Here is a 23,426-nt window from a genome sequence, read left to right as displayed (position 1 = left end):
AGATTCAGCGGTACCCTACTTCAACATATAAAAAGCCATCTCTTGAAGTGGAACCAAAATGGTAATATGATCAGGTAGATTACAATTGGTTCAACAAAATAAAGAGATATCATCTATGTATACACTATTAATAGTGTAATGCAGTTCTTAATTTCTTGTATAACCTTTTAAATACAAAAAAAAAGCAGAACAAAAGAAGAGCAATATTCTCAGTTACTAAAACGAACTCTTCGGAATTTGAAAAATTTACTCTATAAATAGCGTCCTTGAACCTGGTGGTTTTATTTATTTCACATTTAATCTTAATAACAACTTCCCTTTCCAATCCCATTTTATTCAAAAAGATGACAGCTGTTTTCAACGTCCAAGTCTTCTTTGTTGTTTTCAGAGAAGCACTTGAAGCAGTTATTGTTATTTCTGTTTTGCTTTCATTTATCAAACAATCTTTGGGAAAAAATGACCCAGCATTGAAGAAGTTACTCTACAAACAAGTCTGGATTGGTGCTGCCCTGGGGTTCGTAATTTGTCTCATCCTTGGTGGTGCTTTTATTGGGACCTTTTATGGACTTGGCAAAGACATTTGGAGCAAGTCAGAAGACTTGTGGGAAGGTGTCTTTTGTACAATTGCTGCAGTATTGATCACAGCTATGGGTATTCCCATGTTAAGGATCAATAAAATGCAAGAGAAATGGAAGGTTAAATTGGCCACTGCACTTGTTAAAAGTCCTAACAAAAAACTGATTTTTAACCTTGGACATCTCACAAAGAAGTATGCTTTGTTTATTCTTCCATTTATTACTGTGCTTAGAGAAGGTATTGAAGCCATTGTTTTTGTTGGTGGTGTTAGTATTAATTCTCCTGCAACTTCCTTTCCATTGCCAGTTGTTGTTGGTTTGATTGCTGGTGTTTCTGTTGGTGTCTTGTTGTATTTCTTTGGCTCCAGTATTTCTTTACAAATCTTCCTTGTCTTTTCTACTTGTATCTTGTATTTGATTGCTGCTGGTTTATTCTCCAGGGGTGTTTGGTTCTTTGAGAATTATCAGTTCAATAAACAAACTGGTGGTGATGCTGCTGAAAATGGTTCTGGTCCAGGTACCTATGATATCAACAAGTCTGTCTGGCACGTCAACTGTTGTAACCCGTTAACCGATAATGGTTGGGATATCTTCAATGCTTTGTTGGGATGGCAAAACTCTGCCACTTATGGTTCAGTCATCTCCTACAATGTCTATTGGCTTGTTCTTATTATTGTTTTGCTCCTTATGAGTTATGAAGAAAAGCATGGTCATTTACCATTCACAAAGGATTTAACTTTGGTTCAATTGAATCCAATGTACCACATCAAGGGTAAGAAGAAGTTTGAATTGAAAGAAGCTGAAAAACAAGAATTGTTTGCCAAACTTGAACAACAAAATTTTGGAGATGTTGAAGAAATCGTTGAAGGTTCATCAACCAAAGATGAATCGGGCGAAAATATTATAAGCCAGAAATAATCAAAGTTCTTAATATTCCTTTATTTTCAAATATCGCACACACTTACACACACACATATGTTAATGAAGGTTATTATTTTCTTTTTACTATTTCGAGGCTGTTTTATTTTTATTATCATTGATCGATTATACGGGATTGGGTTTTTGTTTGTTTGTTTGTTATTTATTTATTTTTATTGTTTTAGATCTAAGGGTTTAGTTTTTTTTTTTTATGTATATTATCTCCATTTTTATATTTGTCTACATTTTTGCAGCAATGAAATATCGTCGGGTTGAAACAAAAGCAATAGTGCAATTAATTGTAGAAACTTGCAACTGGGTTTTTTCACAAGTATTCACGAAAGCCTAAGAATAAATACCTCTGTGGATTGGTATACGACTGGTTCAGCTTGATTGAACCCTCGTGCCAGACCCGAGCAGCAAAGTTATTGGTGTTAATTATACAGAAAAATTTATAACATGACTGTCAATATTTCTGAATAATATTATGCAATGTTGATGTTACTTGTCCACTTTGAATTCAGATTTGAAATTCATGATAGAAACTAATAATCTTTACCATTCTAAAAGTATGTTGTTTATTAGAACTATTAGTATGAAATAAATTTGTCCCAATAGTATTGGTAGTTTTTTTTTTTTTTTTTTGAAGCTGGTATAGACAAGAATTGGTAGGACTTGCGTGCCTTTACCAACCCACAATTCATTGTGCACAATGCTCTAAGATGAGCCAATAGACTGTTTCAAATCTGCATTAATTTCATGTTACTGGTGGTTTTCAACATACCAACTTACAAGTTGCGATCTCAGTGGGACTCCAAATTTAATAGCTGTAAAGTTATTCAACTTCTGTTTCCTTTCGTGATAATGATGTGTGTGGCGTCTTGCCATTTTGGGACACACGTTCACGTGCATACGATAATAGGGGTAATCAGTGTATTTGAGACAACTTACTGCAAAACCAAAAACAAAGAATAAAATAATGCAAAACCAAATCTACATTGTGACAGTCATACAATAATGTCCTAAAAATTGGGCTATGTAATGGGGGAAGTTCACCTCAGGCGCTGTTCTGTCACCTACGCCCACCTTGCTTTAATACAAAAAAGGGGGGAAGACGCGGGGAGAGAACGAGAGAACGACAACGACAACGACAGCAACAACAACAGAAGAAGAAAAAAAAGAAACTCTAAATTTTGCTTTAGTAAAAATTTACAGTAAATTTTGAAAAATAAAAATAAAAAAGGACAACACGGAAAAGAAATTTTACTGAATTGTTCATTGATACTTCACGTGTCGTATCAAATTTTTGCATCAGACTAAACAACCTAAAAAGAAAGAAAAAAAAAATAGAAGATAAAGTTCTATTTGAAAATTTCCAGTGATCTTTTCACAGCCTACAATATTCATCTTCATCATAAAGAAATAGCTATTCAGAATACACCACTACAAAAGCCACCAAATCAACTTCCAAACCAAAATCAATCACTACAAGTCACAATCTCACGTTGATATATTTCACCAGGGAAGTTATTTTTGATTGTTTGTTTTTTGTTTTTTTACTACCGTTTCGCTTCGTATTAAATCCCTCAGGATACACAAAACAGACTCTTTCAACACTCAAATCAAGAAACAAAAAAAAATTATCCAGGTTGCTCCGGTCGTTGATTCTTTTTTTTTTCAAATACTTTGATAAACTTTGTTTTGTTTGATCTCTTAACAATCTGCCTATATTCATAGTTCTGCCCCCGCCATTAAGTTCACGTTGTTAGTAAAAAAATGTTTAAAGGGTTAAGGAAGAAAGCATCTATTCTATCAATATCTTCTATAACATCAACTCAATCCACATCGTCTAACGGATCAAATGCAGATGGGAGTTACGATAAGATACTAGCACAAGTTTATGACTTTGAGGTTGCTCTTAAGGCAATGGATTATTTGTTGGACGATAGAACTAAGCAAGGTACTGATCTATTACAGGATGAAGCCAACAAGAATAAAGATTCAACCCAACCCCATGCTATTTTCCCTTTGGCATTAGGGGTTATGGAATTCATTGAAGCTACTTTGGGTTTTGAACCAGAAGTCATGGCTAAGGCTCATAAAACATTATCAGAAGCAGAAAATGCATCTTTGAATAATTCAAAATACAATGTGAGATATAGATTGGCCACGTCATTGATCTATCCACCAGGAACCGAGTTTGAAGTCACCTATGCTGAGTCGACATTGTTGAATGCCTTATTAATGTTATTGACAGAAAATAATGGTATGGTTGAAAGTGTCAAGGCGTTGTATAAATTACGTCGTGCTTACCAGACGTTAGACGCCGTCTACAGGAAAATTAAAGAACTGGAACCTACCTTCAATAAGAATTTGGCAAAATTAAAGAAAGAAGCTGCCGCTGCTGCTGCAGTTCCTTCATTAAATAATGGCACCTCAAAGTCAGGTAATACAATTTTCTTAAATAACCAGTCAATCAGTACTGTTGATCTACCGGGTTATAGTTCCCAGTCCAGTTCTTCTGCTTCTTTGCCACAAGACATAGCGTTGATGAAAAATTTGGAAAAAGTTTACAATATGAGAAAAGCGAGAATTGAAGGTGCCAGCTTGGGAAACAATGTTGACCCAGAAAAGGTTAATTTGTTTGGTGATCTGAATAGTTCTCTCACATTGGCCAAACAGAACAACAACACCAATATACCTAAGGATTCCATTGAAACCCCACGCGAAGTTGACGAAGAAAATGAAAGCGATGACGAACGTGAAGATGAAGAGGACGACGATTTTTGTGATGCTCTGGAGGATTTTGAGGATTCACAGGACCATACTCTCCCGCCACCAGCAACTGATTCTAGTGCCCAATCTGTTCTTTCTTCAATTGAGACAACCCCAAGTGGTTCTCAGAATGCCTCAGATAATCACTTGCATGTTTCTACTGTTGATGAATACATTCATTCAGGTGTTCAATTATGTTTTGGTATCTTGCAAGTTGTTTTGTCGTTGATTCCACCTGCTATTGGTAAAGTATTATCAATTGTTGGTTTTAAAGGTGACAGGGAAATTGGGTTAAAGTTGTTGTGGAGAACTGCAATTACCTGTAGAAATATTCACGGTGAGTTGGCTTTATTGTTCCTTTTGGTGTTTTATGATGGTCCGGTACAATTCGTTGACACTGGATTTCAACTACCAAATAGCAATCTGGCAAAAAGTATTATTACTTTGGACAACAAAGCAACTGTTTCTGATTCTGAGTTGGATAAGATTTTGGATAGCCCTGAGCTTTATACCAGTCAGTTATTAAGACGAGCAAGAAGAATGTTTCCCCATAACGCTCTTTGGATCTTACAAGAGGGAAGAATGTTGGCTGCTGAAGGTAAATTGGCCGAAGCGTCTAAAACCATGCAAGATTTCACCGACGATCCAGCTACCAAGATCCAAATGCAGCAAGCTGAAGCATTGTTGATTTTTGACAGGTCGATGATTTACATTTTCCAACACGAATATGATAAAGCTGCTAAAGATTTGATTTATTTGATTGAAATCAATTCTTGGTCTAAAGCAGTTTATTTGTTTATGGCAGCTTCCTGTTATTTAGAGAAATACAGAATGATTAAAATGGGAGTCATACAAGTAGATGATAAAGCAAAAGAAATGGCTAAATATTCCGCACTTTTTGATAAATACCTTGATCTTTCGTTGAGTTACGTCCCAGGTGTTGGCCGTAATGCTGTTGGTAAGAAAGGTGGTATTGGTGGTAGCAACAAACAAATGCCATTTGATAAATTTTTGTTGCGTAAGAATAAGCATCTTGAAGCGGCAAAGAAGCAGTATCCAAACTTACCAAATGTTGACTTGGTGGGAACTTCATTAATTCATGAATTGGTTTATTTCTGGAATGGGTACAATAGAATGACACGTCAACATTTGGAAGTTGCCTTGAAAATGTTGGGTTACTCTGGTGCTCCAAACTCTGATAACTCAGCTAACACAAAAGAAAATTCATATGCTTTAATTGAAGAAACAGACGATGAAGCAATGATCAGACATTTTTTGCAGTCGATTGCCATGCGACAATTAGGACATGTCGAAGATGGTTTGAAATTATTGAACAACCATGTCATTTCCAAGTATGTGATTAATGATTCACTTCACCAATTTAGATTTAACAAATTGACTTATAGTCCTTATCTTTATCCAACAGCTTTGTATGAGAAGACTATGTTTACTTGGTTATTGGGAACTGGTCCATCTAGCAAGATTGATCCTCGCCAGGCTGCACAAGAAAGTAGAAGCTGGCTTAAAAGAGCTGAAATTGTTGGTGAAGGTGATTACGAATTAAGTAATAGAACTGGTATGAGAATTAAAGCAGCCGGAGATAGATTAGATCAATTAGCAAATCTTTAGAAGTAAGTTCAATTGCGATTTATATTTAGAGTATATTGTTTGAAGTTGTAATTTATTTAGTTCGTTATATATTTTCTTTTATTTGCAACAGATATCTATAACATCATATTTTTTTTTTTCTTTCTTGCTTATTCATTACTTTGTATTCATATATATTAGTTGAAATAAGTGTCTACCATACTGTCGGCAACATTGAATCTAAAAATTAAGGTTATTAACCAGGCTACCGCCAATAATGGCACCACACCAGCAATAACCACTAATTGTAGGGTTCTAGCTGGGCTCTTTTTATTGTTGGTAGAACCAAAATTTGCACTGATAAATGGCAATGAATTAAATCCATAAAAGGAAACAACAAAATAATATCCAATACTACCAAAATACAACAGATTCCCAATAACCAAAGAAATAATTGAACCTTTGATTCGGATGATTGGTAACAACACAAATTGGACAACATATAATAAACACCATATAATCAAGAATGAATTACAATGTATATCAAAACAAAATCCCCAGGAAACATAATTCACATTATATTTACTAAATTGAATCCCGTCATTAAATAGCTTGTTCATAAGTATCCAAGTAACAGTGGCAATTACAATACCAGTCAAGTAAAAATCAACAAGTACCATATAGACAATCAATTTGAAAATATCCAACAAACTAGGCAGATAGGCGATCCCCCATGCAACAGCACTCATTGATAAAAATCCAGTCAAAAGAATTAGAAAGCTTGGATCATCTCTGGAATATGAATTCGTGCTAAACAGATCTTGTTGCAGTTGCTGTTGTTTGTAAAAATAATGAGATCGGTACATTTTACGAGGATTTATGATTAGATGGAAAATCTCCCAAATTGCCGTCTCAAAATCCAATGTTTTTGGTTTAAATAACCTCTTTATCATTGTTTTAATATTATTCAATCTAGATGCTAAATTGGAACCTGATGTTAATGAAGATGAAGATGATGACCAGCCATAATTTAAAGTAGGACGTGGCATATACATGGAAGATTGATTTGATACAATTGATCCAGTTCTTGTACTTGTACCTCCTGCCATCCTCAGGGATGAAGGCGTTGTTACTGATTGAGGGAATAAATCCTGGGTACTATATGGTAAATTGACACGTTTACTCATGGCATTGATCAAGGATATTTGAATTTGACAACGACCTGTAATAATGTTGATTTTCAATAGTGTACTGCTTCTTTTTTTTTTTTTTTCTTTTGTTGTCTCTCTCATGGTTTGTCTTTGCTCGACTTTACACTACCAGCAAATTCAAAAAAGGGAGGAGTGTGGTTTGTGTAATAACTACTATGCACCTTCTATTTTTCCTTGTGCTTTTCTTTTTTATGGTGTGACTATGTGAACAGGTACATTAATATATAGAGAGAGATACATTTATAAACCAACCAATTCGCTAGAAATTTCAAAAAAAAAAAAGAATTTCGCCGTACCTCATTTGTCTTTAATCTTATATTCACAAATAATCATGTCCCAGCAACAGGTACCTACAGACAATAGAACAGTTAGTCAAACAATAACTACGACAGCTCCTCCCGTTCTAAGGTTGGAAGCAGGACAGCAAGACCGACCAAGAGTCACCTGGGATGAAAGTGTAATTGATAATGAAAATTTAAATCGAAAGAAAACCAAAATATGTTGTATTTACCATCCTACTGATGAAGATGGAAATCATGAATGTGACTCCGATAGCGACTCGTCAAGTGATTCATCTGGTGACGAGGCAGACAAACCAAATAACAAGAAGCTGGAAAAGAAGAATGATCAGAATAAGAAATCAAAGCCAAATGCCTATGAAGTGCAGCCAAATTATACAAATCGATCACATGTTCCACGGAATACATAGTTGAAGTACATTAGTTATTAGCGTATTTAATAGAGGTAACATAGATATATTAGAGTTATAACAAAGACCTACACGCCTCCTAGTTTAACACTTTTTGCGAGTGAGGCCATATTTGTGGTTCCTGGTTTGTAGATATTTTGATCTTCTCTGGATTCAGTATTAGCGATTACAGGTGTAGTTAGGACTGAGCTTTCAAAAAGCAAGTTGTATTCATGTTCCCAGGCATCGTTCAATTTGGAGTTGATATCGTCAAAGCATGAATATGTACTTGGTGTGCTTGACTTGTTGTGCTCTTGGTACCTTTCAATAAACCCTAAAACTCCCATATGACGAGATGAAAATCTCAATCGTATTGTGTTATATTGTGATGATATAGTCTCATTTTGAATTTTCCATTCATATGAAAATGTAGTTCGACTATTATCATTTGAATCATAATCATACAACTCTTTATAGTCTAATTGTCTTTGTTGACTTCTCAACGTGCCACTTCTACTAGATTGCTTGTTGACAAAATTTCCTTGGAAGTCATCAATTTTCTTAACAAGATCCTCAAAATTAATAGGCTCTTCCTGTTCCTGAGTTGATAAATTTGATTCGACTTGATCTATTGGATATTGAGTGTCCGACTCTGGTACATTCTCTTTATTTGTATTCCCCCATATTTCATCATCGTCTGTGTTCGAATCGTCATCATCCAGTTCACTTTGTATCCGCGATATATCACTTGACCTGTTGGTTACTTTATCTTGAAAACTAACTAAAGAGCCCATGCTTGCGTTTGCAAAATTTTTCATCTTTTCATATAAATTTGGCTTCTTTATCATTTCAGTTGTGATTGAATCATCAGGTTCATTGATATTTTCTTTTGATAATGACTTGAAGGAATTGTCCGTGGGCATAGTGACCACATTATTAACTATGGGTCTTTTAGTATTGAAATTATCTTGTAACACGGTCAATGGAGACACACTATCTTTACCAAGTATCTCAGGACGACTAAATACATCCAGTTTCAGATCTCTTGAATTAGTACTTGGAATATCATACGAGTTCCACCTTTTAAATTCGGGTCTTTTATTGTAGGATATTTCTTGGTGAACCATGGGGATATTCTTTTGAATTGCTGTGGGTGGTAATAATTGTGAGGCATTACCTTGTGATGACATTGATTTAGTCAATTTTGATTTGAATTGATGATTTTGGTTTATTGCTGTGTATAATAATTGTTCGGAATGATTTCGTCCAGCATGTAGTGGTAATTGTCGTTTTCTGTTAGCCATAGCCAAAGAATCATTAGTAGATTTCGATCGAAAAGTTCGCTTATTATTTATAGAAGAATTTGAACTTTCTTGAATGGTTTTTAAATTATTCAGTCTGTTTTGAGAACCTTCAGCTGATCTTGTCAAATCCTTACTCTTTGACCTCCCGCGTTCTTCCTGGTGTGGGTGCACATTGTGCTGTTGTGCTTGAAGACTTGTCGTTCGTAAAGTCATACAAATATTAGTGCAATTCAATTCAATTCAATTCAATTCAATTAAAGACAATAACGATAGCAAGAACAAAATCTGAAAAAATACAAAATGTAAAATGAAAAAAAGAAAGAAAGAGAAATAAACCCTGGTATAAGTAATTGCTTTAATTGTCTTTTTTTTGTATAAACTTTCCAAGCAAAAAGGATAATAATTAAAAAAAAAATCAAATCCACAAATCCAGCTTATCACAAATCAAAAACGTTCTGGTGGTGGTGTTGGTAATCCAATGAAATTATTCACTGATAAGGAATATCATGTTACACAAAACCAGATTTCATTATTAGGGAGAGAAAGAAAGGAAGAAAAAAGTTCACTAAATTTACCTTACACATTCACACAATGCAAACACAAACTACAATCTTTCATTGTATGTATATAAATATATAATTTTCAACCGATCATTACCGCTTCGTCACTAGAACTACGTGAACCATTTTAAGTCTCAAAATTTAACCATCCATTCAGTAAATTTTCTTGTGCACTTTTGATCAATGTTTTTTGTATTGACTTCACTGATTCACTCAAGTTAATAATCTTTGTCTTGTTCTTGATGATCGTATCAACTTTGTTCAAGTTCTTCTTGTCCATGATACTTTCAAATATTTCAGACAAGTCTTCCACAGTTCTATTCAAGAAATCTTGATTAGATTCAAAAATTTGTGAAAAATTCGACTTGGCCAAATAATAAGCAAAGCAATAGGTCCATTTCAAAGCCTTTCTACCATTTTGAAGTGCTCTCATCGCATCCAGTAAGAATTGAATGTCATTCCATGACAAATTCTCTTGACCCATTGCACGTCTATCTTCCATGTAAAGGCGAGTAATATCCTCAATCTTCTTAACCGTTTTAAGATCTGCCTTCATTGAATTCTCGTGAATAGCAAAACGCTTGTAGAAATGCAAGTACCGTTCCAACGATTGTCTACTTCTATTCTTTCTCAGTTCATCCTCTGCCTTATCATCACGGAAACGGTTACAAGAATAATTATTATTATGCTCGCTCCATTCATTAAGACATACCCAGCAAAATTCGTGCTTACATTTTCGACATGTCATATGATTACAGCCACCATTCTTTTCAATTGACGATTGGCATTTGGGGCATCCGTGTGTATTTGCATCGATCCAATTTGCAGTTTCAGAATCATCACTACACTTTTTATCCCACTTTTTAACTATCCAGCATGGACAAGGTAAATGGTTTTCTTTGGTACAATAAAAGCAAAACTGGTGTTGTTCAACACAACCAACAATAGGAACCCTGGAAATATCAGGGGACTGTTTATCTTCTAATTTTTGGAAATTTTCTTGCCATGATGACTCCTGGTATAACAATTCGGCAAAACTGTTACAATCTGGAGCAGGACAAGCGACATATTTCTTGTGTCTTGAATCAATAAGAGCACGAGCACTGTTGCGCAATAACGGATTCACTGATAGTGGTTTCTCGATGTAAATGAAATTTTCTTCAACATCCTTGACATCGTAGAAATGCTGGATATCCTTATGAGGGATAACATACTGGCAATCTGGCACCATACACGTAATTAAGTCCCCTTTGGAAGCATCAGAAAGATAGCCATTGATATACTGGTAGTAACAGTTAAAACAAAACTGATGATTACAAGTAAGCGAGTAAACAGTAGTCTTGGGGTATGACTCACAACAAATCATACAATCGAAATCCTTCACCTCTTCAAATTTATTGTTGGATGGTTTACCCACGGGCAATCCACATTTCTCCAAAAATTTATTATGGTCTTCAAAAAATGCATCCACCACGTTATCCAGTTGCCATTTCTGCTTCTGCAACATTATTAACAAATCACTATCAGTGCAATCTTTCAACTGGAATTTCTGCAATTTCTTCAAAGGCTCTAAAAACTGATATTGTATAAACAACTCATACGTCCACGGTAGATAATGGGTACCATTACATCCAACCATGGCTGGTTCATCTCGCGCAGTAGTGGTACCAGCACTGATCTTATCACTAAATTCAAATAAATTCTCTCGATTATCGCCATCATCAGATTCAAAGGAAAATTCTGAGTCACTGTCCATTTCGACTTCCTCATCATCATCGTCGTAATCAAACGAGATATTTTCATCTTCTATATCACTCATCTTATTGTTGCGTATTCCTATTGGATGATTGGCTTCTTGATGTGTAGTGGTGGATACTCTTAAGTGCCCCTGATTAATGTGTTTGAATGGCAAATAAGACGTGTACTCTATGATAGCGAGAACTGTTTGTAAAAATTGATAAAGAGGAGTAAAAAATAACATTCCTGTTGCGAGACGAGAAGACAAGGGAAACAACGACAATGACAAAAAAATGAAAACGTAAAACAGGACAGTACACAATGTGAGCTGTGTAGCAAAATTATCATTTCTTGATTTGATATTGATTGTATTATGAGATATTGTTATATATATATGCTAAACAGTAAGAAGGAAAACAAGGTATCCTAGTCTAAATGCAAGTGTCTGTTTGATTAATAATGGAAACAATAATAGTAATGAATGCGTGTACCCCTGTCAGAAACGGTACATTAAAGCAAGTTCCAAATATGATAAAAGACACATGCACACCCTTATGATGATAGTGTTACCTAATCAGCAATTTAGATATAGCGTGTAAACATTGGGAAACAACTTGAAATTTATTCTAGTATAATAATTTTTGACCACGATTTTCTACCAAAATTTTATAAAATTTTGCAACTTTTAAACTAATTCACACAGAATAATCCTCAAAAATGCCACAGTTGTGAAAACTGGCTGGTTAGCTATAAGAGACCAACAAGAAGTATTAGATCCGTATATCAATTGTTCGTATCTTTTTAACTATGTAAGGTTATAAACTTATTCAATATCTTCTTCTCCTGCTTGACTATTCTTTCAATTATTTCGCTATGTTTACTTTGCGAAATTTCTTTAGGATAGTTATTCAACCGATTTTTACACCAGTTAACAATAGTTCTATCGAATGATTTGATTTCGTCAGCTGTATTGTTCAACAAATACTTTTGAATGTTTGTTATCAAATGTTTTTCATTCTTAATGTTCAACAACTTTTGACTGAATACAGAATGCTTTAGCTCGACTAATTTCAAGATTGCATACGATTGAGTTGAACACTGTCCATCAATATTCTTAACTCGAATGCTGAGCGGCCATGATTCTGGAAAATCTGTCACCACATCTGTTCCACAACAATCATCTTCACAGTTATCATTGGCACATCCTGCATCTTTGTCACAACACTCCCCATTACTATTGTCATGTTCATGGTTATGATCATTGTCTTGTTCAATGCTGTTGATGATTTCATTCATTAAATCGTACCCTGCATCCTCTAACCACTGCAATTTCTCATCCACCTCTTTCGCTTTCTTGTTATTACCTAACTTTTGTTTTAAGGATTTAATTTGTTTGAAAAATTGAACAGATAAAATACATGTATCGTTTGGATTATCATCCATATCAATAAACCCATATTTTTCCAATAATTGACAATTAGTCAACTCATTCCCATAGGAGTTAAATATTTCATACCCATACTCTTCTTCTGGTTCACTTATTAAAACCACATCGCAACATTTGGAGCCGTCAGATAATTCAGTGGCCAAATCCAATCCTGCTCCATTGGTTGCAACATCACCATCAATAGAGACAGTCGACACCTCTTCTGGATCAATATCGGTTTCTGCATCACTCATTTCTTCTTCAACGATCGATTCGATGTAGTACATATCGGATTCCATGGGAACTACTTCTTGTTCATCTTCCTCTTCGTCAGATACCTCCATGTGATAACAATCCTGTTCACCACATTTGTCGCATACATTTCCATCGCAAACAAAGTGTATGTTTTCACGGTTCTTCACATGTCCGTCCTGAATAATAGGGGACAAATGATTGAATAAATCAGCAGCTGGAACTAATGCCAATTGGTAATAATCATCAACCATAAATGCTCTTGAAGTAACACTTTGTATTATTTTACCAAATTCTATCATCTGGACTTGGTATTCTTTTTGTAACACCTCGGGTGTTAGTTCCGATACATTTATGTTTAATACATCGGGGATGCTGATAACCAGTTTGTTTGCACGAGCAAAACGAATACTTTCAATGTAAAAATCAATCAATTGTTGTGGATCAAGCAAATCTAATAAATCCAATTCTGTATTCTGTAAGTTCTTCTTGTCTTGTGTATCCCACAAACAAATTGGAATTTCTGAACTCTCAAAATCAATTGTACTCAAATATTCTGACCAAGGTGACGACGATCCACAATGACGCTCATAAATCACAGTAATTACCAACCCAAACATATATTCAGATAGTATAATATCCTCATTGCCTGACTCATAATCCACCAATAAACTATAAATATACGAATTCTTAGGACTCAATAGATTAGATTTGGGTATACGTAGTAGCAATCGATCTTCCTCTTCCTCTTCATCATCTTCTTTGAAAGCCATTGGACCTTTACTAAATACACCTATGCCTCCAAATTCAGATTCTTTTATAATTAAATCATCCCTCCAGTATGAATTATTCTTTAACCAATGGGTTAACGAATCTATCTTGTTTATTGATGTAGATGACATTTTGATGATGTAGAAAAACAACACATCGAGACTTGTCTTAAAGCCCTAAAAAAAAATATTCAATTTCAAAACTCACAAATGCATCTCAAAAGAAAAGGTAGTGTAACTTCGTTGCAAAATAGCAAAGGAATGAAATTGGCAAATAAAATTTTCAATTATATGCAGTACTGATTATTTACTATAAATACAGCACATTCCTCACAAATTTTTTTTAAACATTTTTTTCCCTTTCTTTTTTTCTTCTCTAATCATCAGTAGTGGTTATACTATACTATATAATATAACTTACTTTACTATAAAGACTACGGCAGGTTTTACTGATAGTATATCGTAGATGTGTACTATTTAAGATCTGTCCCATTCATTAACCCAATAGCTAAGTATTTTGATTGACCTTGCTAACAACTCGGCCACAGTCAATACTTCGTTTCGGTCTTTTAGATGAATCACGGCATTTACATGTGTTTTTAAATAAGTTCTGGTAATTTAGTGAAATATCAATGATTATCCAGATGAAAGCATGGTGCTACATTTTTTTCAATTTACTTTTGTAGAATTTTTTTTTTGTTCTGTTTTCTAATCACTCTATTGGGGTATTTGGTTACCGATGACTTCAAGAAAAACTGTTAAGATTAGGATCATAGAAGTCGTTACTTACTATGGGTCGTGTATATGTGCCGAATTTGTTTTTTTTTTCCTCTGTTTCAGTCAAACGCTGAAGAGAAAAAAAAAATTATTGTTCAAAGATACAGACACTTTTGGCCATCAAAGGAAACCAAATTACTTATTACTTACAAGCTACCTACCATGGCTCATAGATTATTAGTTAACGTTATTTTCACTGGTGCATCTGTTTTTGGACGTGCTTTTACTGAAGCTTACAAGCAAGCTGCTAAGGCATCAGCTGCTGGTGCCGCTGGAAGACCAACCAAGGCTGCTTCTGCTGGTGGTATTCAAGTTGATGAAGCAATGAAAATCTTGGATTTGGAAAAGAATGAATTAAGTTTGGATAAAATAGATGAAAAGTATAATTATTTATTTGATGTGAATTCTAAAGAAAAGGGGAACTCGTTCTATCTTCAGAGTAAGATATATTATGCCATGGACACGTTGAAGAAAGAACTAGAGTACATGGAGAAGTTACAGAATGAAAAGTCAGAGGCGGCGAACTAATTACATTGGGAGTCGAAGTTTAGTCATACTTGTAAATAGATACTTTTTTTTTGATAATACACATACGATGTTGAATTTTAGGTTAAATTGATATTGCACCAAAGATCTTCGTACACTTGTTGATGCTGCTAGTTTCACCTATCCATGATATTTAAGTAAGTATACGTTTTGCAGTGGTTTCTTTTTTTTTATATCTTTCTATCTATCTTTGTCCTATTGTTGTCGTAGCGGATACTGTTGTACTATCCCTCTGCTCAGTGATTTAATAATTTGTTGGATTGCGGGATGTATACAATCAGATGATCTTGTACAAAGTGCTTGCGCAGGGAGAAAGATAGCTAGTTAAGTAATTCTGGAGACTTGGTGTGGGTAAGCAAGGCTTTATACGACAGTTTGGTAGAATGAATGGTCGTATAATCATCAACCACAATGACTAATTAACTATCGTTTCAATGGGCATGCAAACGAAGTCTGTAAGAAAAAAAAAAAAAATTCTGGTCGTATAGCTCGACTCAACACATATGCGGAAAAATGATTCTTGGAACGAGAGTTACTGTGTAAAACCAGGGAATCATTTCGTAGGGTATAATACTAAAAGAAAAAAATAAAAAAAAAATATTCTTAAAAAAAGAAAACGAAAACAGAACGAAAGGCAGGATTTGTCTCATTTCAGTATTTTACGATATACCACATTTTCTTCATCAAAAATTTTTTTATAAATATATTTAACTCATTGTTTTTTCTTTTTCGTTCCAATACCAGCAAAGTAATTATTGAAGTGGATTATATTTATAAGTCATCATTCAGATCATATCGTTGATTTTCCTTTTTTTTAGGTTTGGTCTTGAAATATCAATACAAATTTTTTTTTTATCATGACAAATAAGGACGAAGAACAATTACTTCAAGATGCATCGACATTGTTGATGTTTGCCAATGTGGCAGCAAAACAACAACTGAATCAGCCATCTCCAACTTCAAATGTATCTTCTCCACCAACTATTCAGCAACAGCTACAATCACAACCGCAAGCACCTAGAGTTCATCAAAAGAGTCCCACAGCCTCGGCTACATCGCCACGGCCAAGTTTTAACGATAAAATTTTGAATTCACCGACTGAACCAGAAACACCAGCAGTAGCGAAAGTAACCCAGTCCAAGCCACCTGTTATTATCGCCCACCCAAGGAAAAGCTCTATCAGTTTATTAATGAATACCCCTGACCCACCTTCTTCAGAGGAGATACCAAAACAAAAATCCACTTCCCCCACATCCAGTTTACCTAGAAAGGGAAGTTTCAAACCTACTCATGAAAGATCGAATTCTACTCCTGAGGCAACAATAGCAAAATTGGAACAGCACCAATTGCAAATGAAGAAATCAAAAGAATTGACATCTCCTACACCGACTTATGAAAGAGGCATTGATATACGATCCAAAGAAAGAAATACAAAGAATGCTGAAATTGCCGCTGCTGCCTTAACCGCAGCCGCAGATATACCACTTCCGTTGAAAGTAGTAAATGAGCCAAAGCAAGTCTTGGTTAAGGAAAAGGCACAAGTTGTTCCTGTTGCTGAGACAAAATCTATTAAAACCGAAGAAGATCAAGCCACTGAACCAGAAGACGATGATGATGAAGAAGAAACAACAACAACTGCTGTTGCAGCTACACCTGCGGCTACGGCTGCATTGCCTGTTCAATCAAAAAGAATTCCCCCATTTGTTGCACCACCGTTATCTTCTTATCAGGTTGAACCGGATTCGGGGTTAATTGGATGTATATGTGGTATTGAAGATGATGATGGGTTTACTATCCAATGTGATGTATGCTTTAGATGGCAGCATTGTGTTTGTATGGGCTATGAAAATGGTGAAGAAGTTCCTGATGATGAGTATAAGTGTTATTATTGTGACAAGAACAAATGGGGTAAATTTGATCCCGAGACATCAAAATCAAGGACCTTACAAAGGTTAGACAATGAAAAACAGCAACAACCACAGGAGACAAATATACCACCAGCACCAAAAAGGAAACAACTGAATGGAGATGGTAATGGGAATAAACGAAGAAAAACTGAAGAGAAATCATCAAACTCTGGTGGCAGTGCATCACAGACTCCTAAGCGTCAAAGTCCTCGTCCAGAAGAGGTGGACGATTTGCCTAATAAAGACAATGAGTTGTTAGAAGATGGTGTCACAGCAGAATCGTACCAAACAGTTTATTACAATTTGAAGGAAAATGATTTCAAAACTCAGTCTCTTAAAGAGTTTATTGATAGTATTGGACACCAATTTGCTGAGGACTTTTCCCGGTTACCTGAAACTGAGAAACGTAGTATGGTCTACAAGAATGTTTCAATCATGCTGCAGAATCAGTTTAGAAGCATGAAAACAAGTCGAATAATTTTGCCAAAGTATAACAAATATTTACAAGAACACAACAAACTCAGAAAGAAGAATAGCACAAACAAGACGAATATCCAAGTAAAGCCATATGCTGATAATCAAAAACAGAAATTTAACGGAGTTTCCAAACTTTCGTTGTTCATTGGTGTTAACAGTGGAGAATCATTAACCATTCCTGAAAACACACCAATAATAGAGTATCTTGGAGAAGTTGACTTGTTTAAGAATTATTGTCGAGATACTATTAATCAATATGTGATGTGGGGTACCACCAAGCCAAAAGTTTTGAAAACTTCTTTGCCAGCAGAATCACCGTTAAGTATTGTATTGGATTCAAGGTTTGTGGGGAATGAGAGTAGGTTTATTCGCAAGTCGTGTCCTACATCTTCTAATTGTAAGATTCAACCTGTGTATGTGCCAGAAGAGAACAGGTTTAGATTTATGGTGTACACTTCCAAGGCAATTACTTTGAAATCCGAAGGACAAGATGAAGAATTGAGATTACCTTGGGAATGGGATGTAGATCATCCTATATTGAAACTTTATGAGAACAATAATCTGGAAAAATTTGAAAATTTAACTAATGAAGAAAAATCTGCATTAATTACCTACATTGATAATATCTTACATTTTGTTGAATGTGGGTGTACTACGTCAAATAATAATGGTCAATGTGCAATATTCAAGATTAAGAAGGCTACATCATATTTAATGAGATCAACAAGAAAGGCTGCTTCATTAAGCAATATCAATTTAGCCAAATCAAAAGATGAATTGATTTTACCAAGACCTGAAAAGAAATATACACCATGGTCAGAACGGTTGAATCAAAGAAACGAAAGAATCTCAGGGGAATTGTTGAAGGTAGATAATAAAGAAGAAGTTTCTGAGACGACGGTTGTACCAGAAGAGAAAGAGGATATAATTGAAAAAGTCAAACCAAAGATGTTGTTTAGAGTACCATTTAGACAACAATTATTGGAAAATACAAGGATTAAAACTGAAACTTCAATTCAAGAACTCACACCAGTTGCTAGTGAAGAAGATGATTCAGACCCAACAGGGCAAGAGATTCCTATTCCAGTTGTACCTGAGTTGATGGCTAGTATAGAGAAAACTATTGATGATGAGTTGAATATTAAAAGTAAAGTTGTCGACAAAGCGATCGAGCCGGTAGAAGAGGAAGTTTGTGTTGCTGCACCACCGAAGGTTGTCAAGAAGTTGTCATTCGCCGATTACAAGAAAATGAAGTAGGGTTGTATGTATAATGGTATAGTAATGGTTGATACAGCCAGTATTATATACTGATAGATAAGTATGATTAATGGATCCTTATACTGGGATAGACTTTGTTCTTGCGTTTTAAGTCGTCAAAATTGATTTGTGTTTATACGTCTATCTCTGAACAACAACTAGGTTATTACGATCAGCTTGAAAACCACAAAATATAATCGACTGAACCAATTAACCAATATGTGCGAGAACTCAAGGTGACTAAATTGATAGTATTTCTCTACCTCTAAAAAAAACATTGGTATCACTCGATAGGATACAACAGGACATGACAGGACAGTAATGACTCTATTTTGGACAATTGAATTTAGGATAATTTCAATGAAAAGATTGCCCATCTATTGATGGTATCTAGTACCGATAATGCTTGTTGTGCTGGTATCTCCCACGTTCCATGAAGAGAACAATGAATACCCAAACTTTTTTGACATATAACCTAGGCAGTATTATTCTTGGAGAGCAAACTAACAAGTTAACTAGCTGGGGGAATTGTTTTTGTTCAAAGGAAGGTACAACCAACTTGAAGAGCTTATTGAGCCATATAGATGGGGAGACAGAAGGAAGTGATCAAATAGAATACAGATACCAGAATTAAATATATCTCCAGTGTGGGGAGAGAGGCACCCTATCGGCATCCAGCTGGGATGTATACAGAGAAATTTATTTATATTGGGGGGGAGTTAATGATGTAGCTATGAGGAGGTGTTCTGCTCCATAAGATGGCATCAGTAACTTGCACTCGATAGCTCACGATTACTGCTTTGGTCAGTCTATTCGTGATTTTAATAAAGCCAATGATACATATATAATTCAAGAATACTTTTATGTAAACAATTAACGTGTGCCACTTTTTATTGTTTAGAAAAAGAGAAATGACACCGTAGGTGGCGCCGACAAAGAATTACATAAACGCTGGTAGAAAGAAAGAAAAGTAAAAGATTGACCATCTACTCTAGGTACTTGTTGGTTAAAATGATGAACAAAGTATACGCGACCCGCAATACGATAACCTAATTTGACATAAAAAAGCCGTAGGTGGTTGGATATTCTTTTAAAGAAAAGCGGTAAGTTAATTTGAGCCCATTTTGTGATGTTTTGAGTGATAATTGGTTGGTTACAGCTCTTATCAAATGGTACTTCCCACGAGTCATGTTTCAGCAATTATAGCCCATAATTCAGTACAGCAGAAGTTTGAAATTGTATGACTTTATAAGAAAGGTTATTTATTATCTCCCTTTTTTTTTGCTTGTTGTTGACACCCCTTCTAATGATAGGTGTTATTAAATGACGGTGGTTTTATTACTACTGCTTGAAATTTGATTCTAAATACCACATAACAACACCAGTATTTTTGCTAGCAGTTTGGTTGTTGTTATTAATGAAATTCATTCCCTAAAGTATTATTATATATACAACGCGGTAGCCATTAAGTGGATTGGTTTGCGTTTCAGCAGGGTGGTATAAAAAGATCAATTCATGGACAATATTTATCATTTTTTCATGTCCAAAAATACCCCAATAACAAAGTCACAATTCATGACTATTTAATTCTTCAAAAGTTTTATCTTATTTATTAGTGGTAAATGCATTTCTACGCAAGATTTGGTAATCCTACTATGAATTTTAATATTCTTTTGGTCAAGAGAAAGAAGTGTATTCATGCAATTTTGGAACAGGTCGGTTTTTCGCAAGCATGTGTACATTATTGTTGGTATGTACCCACGGCAGAATGATTACTGCAAAATCCTGACCCCGATAGGTTTTGTGTATGTGTGTGTCTAGCGTGTAAAGCTACCGTATAAAGAGAAAAAAAACTACACTATACAACGTTTTAAATCCCGTTTATGTATTTAAAAAAAAAAAGAATAACCCTTAAAAACCCCTATATTAAAAAAAATAAATCAACAAATAGACCAATGCTCGTGATACCCTTGTTGTTATTATATATATGTGTGTGTGCGATTCAACAAGGACATCATTCTCACAATTGGATCTATTTTTCATTAGCAGTAACCAACTTATTGGAAGAAGTTTCATCGTCGACATCAGCGTCACCGAATTTTTGATGTTTAAGTTTGTCAAACAATTCATCCTTTTCAGCTTGGGACAATTCAAACTTCTTCTTACCCTTGATGTGGTACATTGGATTCAATTGGACCAAAGTCAAGTTCTTGGTGAATGGCAAGTGGCCGTGTTTTTCTTCAAAGACCATCAAAAAGATAACACAGATGATGAAAATCCAGTAGACATTGTAAGAAATAACAGAACCATAAGTGGCAGAGTTTTGCCATCCCAACAAAGCATTGAAGATATCCCAACCATTATCAGTTTCTGGGTTACAACAGTTGACGTGCCAGACAGATTGGTTAATGTCATAAGTACCAGGACCAGAACCATTTTCTGAAGCATCACCACCAGTAGCTTGGTTGTATTTGTAGGTTTGGAAGTACCAGACACCACGAGAAAACAAACCAGCAGCAATCAAGTAAAGAATACAGGTGGAAATAATCAAGAAAATTTGCAAAGACATAGAAGAACCAAAGTAGTACAAGAACAAACCAACAGCAATACCGGCAATCAAACCACAAACAACTGGCAATGGGAAGGCAGTAGCTTTGGAGTTAAGACCAACACCACCAACAAAAACAATAGCTTCAACACCTTCACGAAGAACAGTAATAAATGGAAGAATAAACAAAGCATACTTCTTAGAATAGTAACCAATATTCAACCAGTTTTTCTTACCAGCAGGTTTTTTGATTAAAGAAGTAGCAAGCTTGACTCTCCATTTTTCTTGCATTTTATTGATTCTTAACATTGGAATACCCATAGCAGTAATTAAAATGGTTGCGATAAGACAAAAGATACCTTCCCAAAGATCTTCTGAAGATCCCCAGACATCTCTACCCAATCCATAGAAGGCACCAATAAAGGCACCACCAAGAACCAAACATATGAAAAGCCCAAGCGCTGAACCAATCCAAACTTGTTTGTAGAGTCTTTTCTTCATTGCAGCATCACTGGACAAGGATTGTCTAATGAAAGCAAGAAGAACAGAGATAACAATGATTGCTTCCAAAGATTCTCTGAAAACGATAAAAAAGACTTGCACATTGAATACGTCAGCCATGATTAATTAATAATGAAAATTAAGTTGATTAATAAGGGGGAGACTCAATGAAATCTGAAGAAAGAAGACTTAAAACAAAAAATTTTATAAAAAGAGAAGCACCTCCTGGCCCTATTTATAGCTTATTCCCACGGGTAAAATTCTAAGGCAATTGTAAAGTCAGACAGTCTTCCCTGCAGGCATTTCTTATCACAAATACAACACAAATTGCAAGAAAAAAAAATTTTTTTTTCTTTAACCCTGACAAGTCCCATCACTTCCCACATCTGTACCTTACAAGAAAATTTCTTACATCAGACTCTTGGATATCCTGAGATCTATCTTGAGTAGAGTACCCATTCTCTCACATTAATTGCATCCTGAGAACACCTTTAGGGAGTGAGAACCTTTCAAGGAGTGAGAACCTTTCAAGGAGTGAAAATCACCCCTCAAAAAGTAAAATCTATTTGAGGGATTAAATTGTATAAATTTTTTTCCTTTCTTCCCCGAAAAACGAAATGTGCTTGTTTGTGATTGGCTATTTCTCTTCGAATTCTACGGCTAAACCTCATTGTTGTTAATTTTTACACTTTGATCGAATAGATTGATGGGGCTTTTGTAATCTTCGCAAAAGCCTATTCCTGCACGCGGTGCCTCTCTCAGCCAATAGAATTGTCCCAAAATAGTGCCAAGAAAAATATTGATCAGATTATTTTACATTATTTCCACAAAAATAAAAATCACCTTACATTATATAGTGCGAAAAAACAAAAAAATAAAAAATTTTGATTACTCTGACTCGTGCGAGATGAGTTTTGAACGAAAATGAATCGACAGAAACCATGCTTGTTTCACGGTCACGACAAGAGCCAGTCCATTTTTCTTAGGCAGGAATGTCTTCATTCTTGCCTAGTAGTAAAAGTGTCAAATGTCTCGTATTTTACTCTTTGTTTTCTTGTGGTTTAGTTTATAAGTGTCAAATATAGTAGGTTCATTCTTGGCACGTTTTATTGTTTGGTCTTTATAAAAAAAAGTGTAGTGTGTGAACCATACTTCACGTGTCTAAATGCACGTGATGTTTTACTTGTTGCGAAATTCATTTTGTGTTTCCTATGGGTATTTTTCAAAAGTTTAATAAATCTAAAGGGATACGAATTAATATCATGGTTGTTCATGAATTAAAAGAACAACAGCTTTTTGGGTTTTTTTAATTAAAACAGACCAATAAATGATTATAAATCTAGAAAATACACACAGGTGATAGTTCTATCAGAATATTTCTAGTGATTGTTAGTGATAAAAAAAAATGTGATTCTTGTACCTTTTTCAAAGTTCAAAGCTATGTCAAACAATAATTAATTAATACAGAAGTATTACAGACAATGGTGTATACGGACCCATTTCTATATAGAAGAACAGACACTTGGTTGACAAAGATAGTGAGCGCTGAATATCATGCGACAAACTTGGAATAAGAAACTGAACAAGACAAATATAATATTGGTGTTGAA

At 34.9% G+C, this 23,426-nt stretch overlaps 10 protein-coding genes across 10 annotated transcripts; 5 read left to right on the top strand and 5 right to left on the bottom strand. All coding sequences in view use genetic code 12, as the record gives it.

Annotated features, from left to right (window-relative positions):
- Positions 1–344: 344 nt before the first annotated feature.
- Positions 345–1,493, top strand: FTR2 (Ftr2p; the record flags this gene model as incomplete). The annotated part of the gene is made up of 1 exon (XM_002549355.1): positions 345–1,493. One exon carries the CDS (start codon positions 345–347, stop codon positions 1,491–1,493), a length of 1,149 nt encoding a protein of 382 aa, XP_002549401.1.
- A 1,776-nt stretch (positions 1,494–3,269) lies between these two features.
- On the top strand, positions 3,270–5,897 carry IML2 (Iml2p; the record flags this gene model as incomplete). The annotated part of the gene is made up of 1 exon (XM_002549354.1): positions 3,270–5,897. One exon carries the CDS (start codon positions 3,270–3,272, stop codon positions 5,895–5,897), a length of 2,628 nt encoding a protein of 875 aa, XP_002549400.1.
- A 155-nt stretch (positions 5,898–6,052) lies between these two features.
- On the bottom strand, positions 6,053–7,147 carry CTRG_03696 (uncharacterized protein; the record flags this gene model as incomplete). The annotated part of the gene is made up of 1 exon (XM_002549353.1): positions 6,053–7,147. The coding sequence occupies one exon, from the start codon at positions 7,145–7,147 to the stop codon at positions 6,053–6,055; it is 1,095 nt and encodes a 364-aa protein (XP_002549399.1).
- Positions 7,148–7,397: 250 nt separating this feature from the next.
- CTRG_03695 (type 1 protein phosphatase-activating protein) lies at positions 7,398–7,775 on the top strand (the record flags this gene model as incomplete). The annotated part of the gene is made up of 1 exon (XM_002549352.1): positions 7,398–7,775. The coding sequence occupies one exon, from the start codon at positions 7,398–7,400 to the stop codon at positions 7,773–7,775; it is 378 nt and encodes a 125-aa protein (XP_002549398.1).
- A 68-nt stretch (positions 7,776–7,843) lies between these two features.
- On the bottom strand, positions 7,844–9,271 carry CTRG_03694 (uncharacterized protein; the record flags this gene model as incomplete). Its single annotated transcript, XM_002549351.1, has 1 exon — positions 7,844–9,271. The coding sequence occupies one exon, from the start codon at positions 9,269–9,271 to the stop codon at positions 7,844–7,846; it is 1,428 nt and encodes a 475-aa protein (XP_002549397.1).
- Positions 9,272–9,745: 474 nt separating this feature from the next.
- Positions 9,746–11,599, bottom strand: CTRG_03693 (E3 ubiquitin-protein ligase; the record flags this gene model as incomplete). The annotated part of the gene is made up of 1 exon (XM_002549350.1): positions 9,746–11,599. One exon carries the CDS (start codon positions 11,597–11,599, stop codon positions 9,746–9,748), a length of 1,854 nt encoding a protein of 617 aa, XP_002549396.1.
- A 557-nt stretch (positions 11,600–12,156) lies between these two features.
- Positions 12,157–13,935, bottom strand: CTRG_03692 (protein-lysine N-methyltransferase; the record flags this gene model as incomplete). The annotated part of the gene is made up of 1 exon (XM_002549349.1): positions 12,157–13,935. The coding sequence occupies one exon, from the start codon at positions 13,933–13,935 to the stop codon at positions 12,157–12,159; it is 1,779 nt and encodes a 592-aa protein (XP_002549395.1).
- A 672-nt stretch (positions 13,936–14,607) lies between these two features.
- On the top strand, positions 14,608–15,108 carry PAM16 (import motor complex subunit; the record flags this gene model as incomplete). Its single annotated transcript, XM_002549348.1, has 1 exon — positions 14,608–15,108. The coding sequence occupies one exon, from the start codon at positions 14,608–14,610 to the stop codon at positions 15,106–15,108; it is 501 nt and encodes a 166-aa protein (XP_002549394.1).
- An 875-nt stretch (positions 15,109–15,983) lies between these two features.
- Positions 15,984–18,767, top strand: SET3 (histone-binding protein; the record flags this gene model as incomplete). The annotated part of the gene is made up of 1 exon (XM_002549347.1): positions 15,984–18,767. The coding sequence occupies one exon, from the start codon at positions 15,984–15,986 to the stop codon at positions 18,765–18,767; it is 2,784 nt and encodes a 927-aa protein (XP_002549393.1).
- Positions 18,768–20,799: 2,032 nt separating this feature from the next.
- FTR1 (high-affinity iron permease) lies at positions 20,800–21,936 on the bottom strand (the record flags this gene model as incomplete). The annotated part of the gene is made up of 1 exon (XM_002549346.1): positions 20,800–21,936. The coding sequence occupies one exon, from the start codon at positions 21,934–21,936 to the stop codon at positions 20,800–20,802; it is 1,137 nt and encodes a 378-aa protein (XP_002549392.1).
- Between the last annotated feature and the right edge of the window lie 1,490 nt (positions 21,937–23,426).

The sequence above is a fragment of the Candida tropicalis genome (assembly GCF_000006335.3).
Source record: "Candida tropicalis MYA-3404 genomic scaffold supercont3.4, whole genome shotgun sequence".
In the NCBI taxonomy this organism is placed as follows: Eukaryota; Fungi; Ascomycota; class Pichiomycetes; order Serinales; family Debaryomycetaceae; genus Candida; species Candida tropicalis.
The sequence above is the reverse complement of the archived record's forward strand: the minus strand, read 5'-3'. Positions and strand labels throughout refer to the sequence as shown.